At 32.7% G+C, this 11147-nt stretch overlaps 2 protein-coding genes across 2 annotated transcripts; one reads left to right on the top strand and one right to left on the bottom strand.

Annotated features, from left to right (window-relative positions):
• Nucleotides 1-363: 363 nt before the first annotated feature.
• On the top strand, nt 364-7013 carry LOC114401763 (endoglucanase 12-like). Its single transcript, XM_028364347.1, has 5 exons — nt 364-1194; nt 4451-4758; nt 5264-5861; nt 5944-6116; nt 6441-7013. Exons 1-5 carry the CDS (start codon nt 792-794, stop codon nt 6849-6851), a joined length of 1893 nt encoding a protein of 630 aa, XP_028220148.1. The 5' UTR covers nt 364-791; the 3' UTR covers nt 6852-7013.
• Nucleotides 7014-7126: 113 nt separating this feature from the next.
• Nucleotides 7127-8805, bottom strand: LOC114401764. Its single transcript, XM_028364348.1, has one exon. It carries the CDS (start codon nt 8285-8287, stop codon nt 7340-7342), a length of 948 nt encoding a protein of 315 aa, XP_028220149.1. The 5' UTR covers nt 8288-8805; the 3' UTR covers nt 7127-7339.
• Between the last annotated feature and the right edge of the window lie 2342 nt (nt 8806-11147).

The raw sequence follows: 11147 nt of genomic DNA on the forward strand, positions 1-11147 counted from the left end.
AGAGCATCACTTCCAGATCATTAATTTGTCGATATGCAAATATTAGTCGATATGAAATCAATCGGAGGTTCCCAATTAACGCGTTTAAATTTTATGTACATATATAATATAATTAATTTCCAGTCTTCATTTTTGTGGTGGCAGGTGATATTGTGTAGCTGGACGAGTGGACCGTATGTGGGATCTAGGCAATTGTATAATTCCTATTATAAGAAATTCTCCTTCATTTACTTATTCAATTGTTTTTGGTAATACACGAATACTTTAAAGTTCAAAAGTCAGAACACGCAAATTGATGGAAACTAAAGAATGACTAAAATGTTCCTTTTATATTGATGAAAAGAATCTATCTAATTCTTGAAGCCAACCCTCCCCTCTCTCTCTCAAACATATTCATATGTATTTTCATTCCCTAATTCACATCACACCCACACACATATATAATAGCCGTCTAGAATTGGCACTATATATAGTCTAGGATTATCATCTTTCATTCATGCCATTTCTTGGGTCAGTACTATAGCATGCAATTTAATATCCTTCCGTTGTTATATTTGTCCATCCATTTTTGTATAAAAACCCACCACTTATAATAGCGTAAATGATTTCATGTTTGGATTATAATTTTCAGAAGTTAATAGTTATAAGTTTTACATTCCAAACATGATTTTTCTATTTTTAACGTGTTTCCAAACATATCATTAGTATTTTTGTGATCATCGATCATAATCAAGAATAGCCATCAATATCCCATATCATCATATTCATTATCATATATAAGATAATACACCATGCATTCAAGAAATAATTGGGGAGGGTCCTTTGAGATGAGCTCAAGTGGTGAAGAGGTTTCAGGGTACGAGGCTAATAACAACCACAACAAAGAGTGGGATAGGGCAGCACTACTTGAGAGGTACCATCCACAAAGCCAAGATTTGGATGAAACTCTACAAAGCTGGGTTTTGGGGAGGGGTGAGAAGAGTAAGAAGACCAAGTATGTGGACTTTGGGTGCATAATGATCAGCCACAAGGCATTGAAGTGGCTTTTTGGTTCCATTTTCTTGGCTTTCATTGTCATTGGTCTCCCCATCATCATCGTCAAGTCCTTGCCCAAGCACCATTCTCCACCTACACCACCGGATAATTACACCCTTGCCCTCCACAAAGCACTCCTCTTCTTCAATGCTCAAAAATGTATGTTCTACACATCTCATCATCTGCTGTATATATAATATCCCATTTCATATGCAATTCTTTCTCATATATACAATATTTTTTTTTTCACAATACAAGAAAAACTAACATTAGTGAAAATATTTTTTATTTAAAAAAACAATAATCACTAAATTTTTTTATGGCGTATGTTTGTATATTAACGATATAAAAAGTAATTTTTGTCACTAAATTTAGTTGCTTATATATTAATTAAATTTTTATAGTGTGATCATTTGGTATATTTAATTATTATATCACTTTTTATTAGTTCTATTTGGTTTAGACAATTGATATATACAAAAAAAAGTAAATAAAAAATTGACAATATATAGAAGATAATACACTTATATAGTCTGTATTTTTTTTCTCCGTAAATGATATAACATTATGTTGTATATATTAATTTAGTCCATATTTAGTTGTTTATAACAAAACTAATCACATTTCTTCATGCAGTCATACCCGTACATATTCACACGGGTGCATTTGAACGTGGCTATCATATATAATTGATGGTGAAATATGACTTTTTATTTAATTATATCACATGTTAAGAAAAATAATATTTTTGCTATATACCTATATAAAAAATGTGATAAAAGAAGAACTAGTAAGTAAAATAAAGTAAATGTCAACATATAATGCTACTCTTCTCAATAATTATTTATGATAATTGAAAGGGATAAACCCTTGTAGTTTACTAATAATGGACTGAAGCTGTTTTGTTTAAGCTTTGCTCTGGTACGTCAACTTCTTCTAAGAGCTGCAAGTTCATTAAATATAACTACGTGTTGAACTGTTGATTATAAGTGTATGTTTAGATTTGTTTATTTTTTAAAACAATTGTTTAAAAAACTCACTAAAAAGTTAAAAATAAACGATAAATTCTTGGAAAAAAATGTTTTTAACTAGCACCATCATATTTTGTTATTATTGTCAAAGACCAGCTTTCAAGCGTCTTTTCACTACATTAATTAGTTGCTTTTGATTTTTTTTTCTTTTTTTGAATTAAAAGTGGTCCTCTGATCTAGTTTTTTACTGATTCAAAAATATTATATCAATGGACGGCTTTTTTGTTTTTTGGGCGCAAATGTATGTCGCCATTATTTGACCGCAAATGTATGTCGCCATTATTTGACCGCTTCCATTGATTTGGTAAGGTAATTGCCAAACAACCTAAGACCCAATGATCGCGACCACTTATATTATATACATTTTACTCTAGCTAAAATATTTTACATTGTTATGGTACAATTCTAAATTTAATTTTAAATGTTTGATAATTGATTCATTTTTTAATAATTATATAGGTTATGTTTAAAGTTTAATGTACTTAGTTCCTTATGGATAATATAATTGTTTTTTTTTATGGTTTTTAATATATCATAATTTGATTGAATTGTTTTATAAGTATTTGATTGAATAACTTATATAATAATTTTTTTTGTTACAAAATAACATGTTCTAGAAAAATGAATGACTCAGTCCAAGAAACAAAATGAAAAAGTAGATTGGGGCATCTCGAGATGAAAAACTGACAACCTTAAACTGATTTATTATGTATGTACATATAATTAATATTAATATTAATATTAATAATTTATTTCCCCATCAACAGCTAAGATTTAATATTTTTTTGAAGGGAGTTGCTTGCTTTAAAAAAGTCAGATAACATAAGATCATAAGATGCTAATATATGGTGTGTTTTCACATTTACCTAATCAAATTTGAATGAAAAAATTCTTATTATAAAAGGTTTTCTTTCACTTGACATATATGTTTTTGGGTTATTATAATTTAGCTTACTTAAGAATGCTCCCCCCCCCCCCCCCCCCCCCCCCACGCCTGCTACATATAGACTCAAATTTGATCACGGAACCTTTTATAAGCTCTATTTATAAATTTTTGTTATGCTATTACAAAGTATTTGATTGTGATGTTAAATTATATATCCTATAAATATTACATATAAGGTGTGTTTCATTGATAATCCAGCCCTCTAATCAGATCAATTCCTATATATCCAATATACATTTTATGTTTGGAAGGCTATCTATTCAACTATTTTTTTATGAGATGAGGATCTGTTTGTTTTTCTTAAAATAATGATGGGTATTTTAATATTAATATTATTTTTTTAAAAATTTTATGGGCTAAAACCTAGCAAAACAAATTAACTAATGACCAGTCATTGAAAGGAAAGTGATAATATACGCTTATTCGGTATGTTTGGTTTAGAAGGAAAAGAAATGGAGGGGAGGAGGGGAAAAAAGAAGAGTTTCTTTATTATTATTATTATTATTATTAGAATTGGAATCAAAGCCTAAAATATTTTCCCTTTAGTTTTGCTTCCTGCTCAATATTTAACAAAATTTAGAGGGAAGCATACCAAAATTGTCAGGCCCCACCTAATATTTGTGAATGAAAGAAATTATCATGTTTTCATATCCTGGGCAGGACCATTTCACGTGCATGACATATCGGCGAACAGGATTTATATAAAAACCACACTATAATTTTCATCTCTTAATTTTTCACCTTATTTTTAAGGGTGTAGCATACCTAATAATCCTTACATAGTTACATTTACAATCACCCTTCACTCCCACAAACTTTTAGTTTCAAGTTCCAACTTTTGTTTTTATACAAACTTTTTTTTTTTATGAAAGTTAAGTTTAAATTAATTTTTTTTATTTTCCCTGAAAATTTAACTAAGTAAATAAAACAAATGTTAATCAGTTTCTTTAGGACTCTAGTTATGAAACTAAAAATAATTTTTTTATTAGAATGCGTAAAATTAAACGATTTATAATTCTTTTTTAATAATTTTTTATAATTTTTATAATAAATATTTTTATTTTAATTTCTTAGCTAGTGTCTCTGAGACACAAGACCTTAAATTAAGAGAAAGTTATTCATTCTTATAGACCTTTTTATTGACAAACTGAATTATATATGCTTTCTCGTTCATAATCAACTGATCAATACAAGATGGAGCAAAGCTTAAAACTTGGAGACTAGAATAACTCGGAGGCGCTTTTGCTTTCTAATGATCCCACATTCAGAGCTATAAGATGTTGAACCAAATTAAACTATCAACTACCCCTATATAGTCCATTTTTTGAAATCCACATTTTCCAGCCCACATTCATCCTTATAGACCTTATTAGTAGTTATTATAATAACCAAGTTCTGATTTGAATGATCTAATATATTATTAATTGTGGTGGTGAAGCTGGGAGATTGCCTAAGAGCAATGGCATTCCATGGAGAGGGAACTCAGGGTTAAATGATGGAAACGACACTACTGATGTGAAAGGAGGCTTGGTTGGAGGTTACTATGATGCTGGGGACAACACAAAGTTTCACTTTCCCATGGCTTTTGCCATGACAATGTTAAGCTGGAGTGTGCTTGAGTATAAGCAAAAGTATATGGCTATTAATGAGTATGCACATACTCGAGAACTCATCAAGTGGGGTACTGATTACTTGCTCTTGACCTTCAACAATTCTGCCACCAAAATTGACAAAATTTATGGCCAGGTATATAATAATTAATAGCACTAACTCTTCTTCTCCACACTCCACTTCTCTTTCTTCATTTTTCTCCATATTCTCTTCATCAAGTAGGTATAGATGAAGTAGTGAAGAGTATGGGCTATAAAATTGATGTGTGTGTTTAGGAAATGTAGCTATCTGGATGGAATCAATGGCTAATCATTAAGTACCATGGAGAAGGCATAAATTTTCAATTTAAAACAGTGTTCATGAAGTCTAGTTTTCAACTTACTCCCACATAGCGTAGTTTAGGACTAAATGGGTGAACGTTCGATGTGGGCTTTTATACAAATCTCCCTCACCATTAAGACCAGCATAAATTTTTGGTCGCTTCAAATTTCTCTATTTCTTTTGTGCTCAACAAATGTTTTCTTATTTGTCCTACTTTAGCAAAACATGAAAACAAAGGGTAGGAAGAGAAAGCATATTTGATATCACAATGAACACAAATTTGGATGCTGAAAGGAATAGAATCTGCATTTCATGTTAGGTTGGCGGGAGTCTAAATGGTTCCACCACACCAGATGATCACTACTGTTGGCAAAGGCCAGAAGACATGGAGTATCAACGTCGCACCATATCCATACATCAAGGTGCTGATCTTGCAGGGGAAATGGCTGCAGCATTAGCATCAGCCTCTATAGTTTTCCAAGATGATGTTGCCTACTCCAAAAAACTCATCAAGGGTGCTCAAACCGTGTTCAACTTCGCGAGAGATAGCGGTAAGAGGAAGCCGTATAGTCGCGGGGAGCCTTACATTGAACCCTTCTATAACTCCTCTGGCTACTATGATGAGTACATGTGGGGTGCTGCTTGGTTGTACTATGCCACTGGAAATAGTACTTACATTTCCTTGGCCACCAATCCATCCATATTCAAGAATTCCAAGGCATATTTCTTGACTCCTGATTTTAGTGTTTTGAGCTGGGATAACAAGTTACCGGCTGCGATGTTGTTGCTGACACGGTTCAGAATGTTTTTGAATCCGGGATACCCGTATGAGGACATGCTGAAGATGTACCACAATGTCACTAGTCTTACCATGTGCTCTTATCTTCATCATTACAAAGTCTTTAACAGGACCAGAGGTAATTAACCCAGACATGTGTTTTATTGCTTATTCAATTAATCTCTTAACTTTCAATATGATGAGGTGCATGAAATTTGCAGGGGGATTAATCCAATTGAACCATGGACAACCTCAGTCTCTCCAATATGCAGCTAATGCTGCTTTCATGGCATCACTTTTTGCTGATTATATGCTAGAGATTGATGTCCCTGGATGGCAATGCGGTTCTACTTATTTCCCAATATCAGCTCTGAAGGCATTCGCAACCTCTCAGGTACCTTCTCCATTCAATTCCATTTTCATGCATTTTACTTTGCTTTGTTAGAATGAATGTACTCCAAGGGACTATTTGGTTTCAAAAGAAAACAAGTCTTTGCTTTGACAATAATTACATAGATACTAGCTACATTATTTTCACCTAGTTTCCTATACAAATTATTTGGAAATAAAGGAAAAATAAGGTGACATTTTTTTTTCAAACCAAAGAGAAAGAATGATCCTGGTTGAACATCCCAAGCCTTTTTATTCTGTTTCAGCCTCTAACTTTCATATTAATTGTAAATAATTAACAGTGTGTTTTTATTTTCTAATGGAACAGATTGAGTACATCTTGGGTAAAAATCCCATGAAAATGAGCTACATAGTGGGGTTTGGAAACAAATTTCCTAAGCATGTTCATCATCGAGGAGCATCCATACCAAATGATCACAAACATCGCTCATGCACCGGGGGTTGGAAGTGGCGTGACACTCCTAACCCGAATCCTAACACGATCACAGGAGCAATGGTTGGAGGACCAGACCGTTTTGACCAATTCCGTGACTCGAGAAAGAATTACAACTTCACTGAGCCAACCCTAGCCGGAAATGCAGGACTAGTTGCTGCATTAATTTCCTTAACAAGTACCACAGGCAGTGGCATTGACAGGAACACCATTTTCTCAGCCATTCCACCACTTGGGCCACAAAATCCTCCTCCACCACCACCTTGGAAACCAATCAAAACATAAAATTACTTCAAACCAACCAAAGCCTCTCTGTATTGAATTCTTATTTTGCTATAGTGGTCTTGACACTTTCAAATTTCAATTTACTACTCATGCATGTATGTTTATAAATGACTGAGTCACTTGTATCCTCTTAAATATTATGTTCTATTAGTATTATTATAACCTTTTCCTTTGCAAAACCGTAATTTGGTTAGTCCTGTGAAGGCATATTGAAAAGAATAAAGCTTTATATAGAAGTAGATACCATAAAAATTGATAAAACTACCATGCCAAATTGCAAATTTTAATCACATGCAGCATCCAAGTTTTAATTAACCAATCTTCCAATTCACTTTGCAAAAGCAATTGGCATCCTTTTATAATATCGGTAGCATCCATGACAATCAAGAAAAAGAGAAAAAAGAAAGATAGAACTAACTTTACATCCTTGCTACTCTTTGCTCCCACTCCATTATTATATTTATACATTTGGCGTCTGCACTATTACATTACTCAAGTTTGTAGGCATAGAGCACAAGGCAAGACTCAGAGGGAGCATAACTCAGGGTTGAATAATAGCCACTGGCACAACTACCATTATCACTGTCACAACCCTCATTAACTCTCTCTTCCTTTTCACTCTCAACCTCCACAGGCCCTGCCTTGAAAATGAACAGACCAGGCCCTGAGCCAGGCACACTAAACAACCAGTCATGCACATCCCAAAACACTTGCACAGGTTGCTTGTTGACCATAACTGTTTGATTCCCCCTAAAATTCCACTGCAAGTTCTTCACATGAATCAACACAATCCCATCAATGCTGATCCACATCTCAGGCTCCTTGTTCCCAAATGTTGAGCTCTCCACCACAATGTCATTCTCTTTTCTCTTCTCATCAAACCTGGCCTTTGTTGCAAAACTTTTCTTGGCAAACACGCTTTCTCTCTTCACCAATAGCAGTGCCTCAACAATGCTTGGCCTCATCTTCATTCTCTTATAGGCCTTCTTCTTCTGATCCCCCAGCAACAACACAACCTCTTCGTCTGACACCATTGCCAAGTAGTAATCGCTACCCGGCTCGGGGCTGCTGCCGACAAATCTAGCCGACCGGAGGTCCCAATAGACTTCCACCTGGTGGCCATCAACCTCGAATGATTTGTACCCTTTTTTGTTCCAAAAATACCATGGCTTAACCTGTATCTTGCAAGTGTAACTGAAGTCTCCTCTTGTGCTATCAACCTTGAGGTTTAATGTGTGGTTCATGAGATTTTTGCACCACAACACTGACACATGTCTCGAATACCCCGCAACATTGGCTTGGTAGATGAATGTCACAGTGCTTTGAGAACTTTTGCTAGGAAAAGGCAATAGCTCCTCTGATACTCTCTCCACTAAAGATGATCCTTGGATCGAGTTCGACACTGGTTGTGATTTAAAGGTAAGCTGGAAAGGCATAATGCATGATTCCTAGGGGATTCAAATTTCAAACCCCTTTTTGGCATCAAACAATAAAAGAAGTTATATAAAATGATTCAATTTCTAATTTCCCTTTTTGTGTGTTCTGAAGCTAAATTTTTTTGTTGGTCTATCCTCCTTGAGGGGATGGATTATCAATTATGGAAAGACTGGACCTCACCTTGTAAGGTTCAATATATTGAAAGGAATTAATTGGAGATACCCATTGATGAAGATTTGAAAAATTTGAGGAGGAATTCATTCAACATTAACAACTATGCAGAACAATCAGAGATATTGGGTGACAAGAAAGTTGAAATATTTGATAGCTAGATGTGCCTGCAATGGTGTTGGTGATTTGAGAAGAAATTCATTTGCCAGAATTTCTTGGCAAAGAAAAAGTTATTGACATGAAAGTTTGTTTTTTCTTTGGAGAAAAAGTCTCCATCAAGATGCTAGAAATAGAGATGTAACCGAAAGAGAAGGAGGGGAAATAACCTCTTTATAAGTCTCAACAGTTCTTTTACCCAATATATGGAACCTTTGCCAACTGTTGTTATAGGTAGAGAAAAAATAGGACGTTTAGTTATGATCACGCTCATGATACAACAAGTACATTTGTCTTTTTGATAAAATGATATTACAAATACATTTTACATATATGATAGAAAATAAACACCATAATTGAATATGTAAAGCAATTTTGCACTGTAGAAAAATTCACTTATAAGTTTGTTGACCATAAAATTACGTTAAGGTGACTTTGGATTAGATGACAGTGTACAAATATTTTACTCATGATATAACATATACCTTTGTCTTTTTTATAAAATGATTTTACATATACATTTTACATGTATAATAGAAAATAAACATCATTCTGGAATATGTAAAATGTAAAAAAAAAAATACACAATATATCATAAATTTGTTAACTGCAAAAATCACATTAAGGATAATTTTGGACTGGATGACCATGCACAAATATTTTACTCTAATTGTGCATAATAATTAGCCATGATAAAGTAAGGACTAAAATCAAACTTCGAATTTTATAGGGGTGAAAACCAAACTTTGAATTTTAGTGAGACTAAAATCAAACTTATGAATATTATATGGACTAAAATCAAAATTTTACAGGGACTAAAACTACAATTTGAAAATTTTCTATGAATGAAAAAATAAATTGCCATGTGACAACATTATAGATGCCACATGACAATCATATGAATTCTACGTACATCATCAAAATGCCCATTTGTATAGTGCTAACATGACATCACCACCGGTTGTTTTGACAGAATTAGTAAATGACATTTAACCAGACACATTCTTAAAATAAAGGACCCAATTTTGACAATTTTAAAAGGAAATTTTGTATATTTAAAGAGACTAAAAGTATGTTTATCCTTTTATCCAATTAAGACCCTATATATTCAATTAATGAGTTAATTAGTGTCTAATTATTCTATGCAATCAGTTAAGACATCCATGTATATTCAATTGATAATTAACTTATACAATTAACACAGCATATATAATAAAATTGCGTATATTCTTAAATATGATTAGAAATTGAATCCTAAATAAGGTCATCTTTAACGTCATTGCTTACAAGGATTCTTCAATGTTGCTTAACAAAATTTACTATTGGAGCACAAAACTTGACATTGCTTGTAGAAACATTGGTGCTTATATAAGCATTGTTTCTTAATGCTTTGTTAAGAATAAAAAATGCTTTTTATGCTTTGAAAAAGATAAATTAATAAATTGTAAGACTCATATAATTAAGTTAAACACTCAATTTAACATTAACATTAGAGTGAATTTTTGTGTTGAATGCTTAAATCTATGTGACATTGTAGATAAACAACCCATTTAAGAAATCACACATTGTGGATTCTCTAACATACTTAAAGGACGATCTAATTATTTTCTATACATACGAATGAAAATGCTACTTAAAAATAGAATTAGAAATAAACTAAACTAACTTGAAATCACTAGAAAAAAAATATTATTTAAGAATCACTTTATTGTGAACACCTCTTATTAAAATTATGTATATATCTAAGTTATAAAATAATGTATATATATATATATATATATATATATATATATATATATATATATATGTGTATATTAGATTTTAAATTCTTGCATTGCATGGGATATTTTTTAATTTATATATATTGTTAATGTAATTAAAATTAAATTATTTTTTATATATCATAATTTATATATATATATGTGTGTGTGTGTGCGTGCGCGTGCGCACGCACGTGTGTGTGTGTGTGTGTGTGTGTGTGTGTGTGTGTGTGTGTGTGTGTGTGTGTGTGTGTGTGTGTGTGTGTGTGTGTGTGTGTGTGTGTGTGTGTGTGTGTGTGTGTGTGTGTGTGTGTGTGTGTGTGTGTGTGTGTGTGTGTGTGTGTGTGTGTGTGTGTGTGTGTGTGTGTGTGTGTGTGTGTGTGTGTGTGTGTGTGTGTGTGTGTGTGTGTGTGTGTGTGTGCGTGTGCGCGCGTAGTTTTTTAGTTGCTTTTTTTAATATTTGTTATGAAGCAAATATTTTTTTTTTTCGTGTAATGAACCAATTAAAAATTAATATTCATAAAAGAAATTGGAGTATCAAATTGAGTCACCCGAAATTATAATGTTTAATTTTGGACAGGTTTGTAGATTTTAGATATAGTTTTTTTATATTAAATATGGAAATAAAAATAAACATTATGTTAAATCCTCTATATGGTCAGTATCAAATACAAGATGGGCTTGGTCAAACAACATTCTTCTCGGTTGCTAGGAGATGGCATGCTTATTAATTTTTAGTGTGACAAATTGTTATCCCAAATCATAACAGAAA

The sequence above is a fragment of the Glycine soja genome, chromosome 20, assembly GCF_004193775.1.
Source record: "Glycine soja cultivar W05 chromosome 20, ASM419377v2, whole genome shotgun sequence".
NCBI classification, from domain to species: domain Eukaryota; kingdom Viridiplantae; phylum Streptophyta; class Magnoliopsida; order Fabales; family Fabaceae; genus Glycine; species Glycine soja.

What these genes read in the sequence shown, in the direction of transcription:
- LOC114401763 (XM_028364347.1), top strand. Translation starts at nt 792, where the DNA reads ATGCATTCAAGAAATAATTGGGGAGGGTCCTTTGAGATGAGCTCAAGT. An exon ending in CTTCTTCAATGCTCAAAAAT is followed by an intron (nt 1,195 to 4,450) that starts GTATGTTCTACA and finishes GTGGTGGTGAAG; the next exon opens with CTGGGAGATTGCCTAAGAGC. An exon ending in AGGCATTCGCAACCTCTCAG is followed by an intron (nt 6,117 to 6,440) that starts GTACCTTCTCCA and finishes CTAATGGAACAG; the next exon opens with ATTGAGTACATCTTGGGTAA.
- LOC114401764 (XM_028364348.1), bottom strand. Translation starts at nt 8,287, where the DNA reads ATGCCTTTCCAGCTTACCTTTAAATCACAACCAGTGTCGAACTCGATC.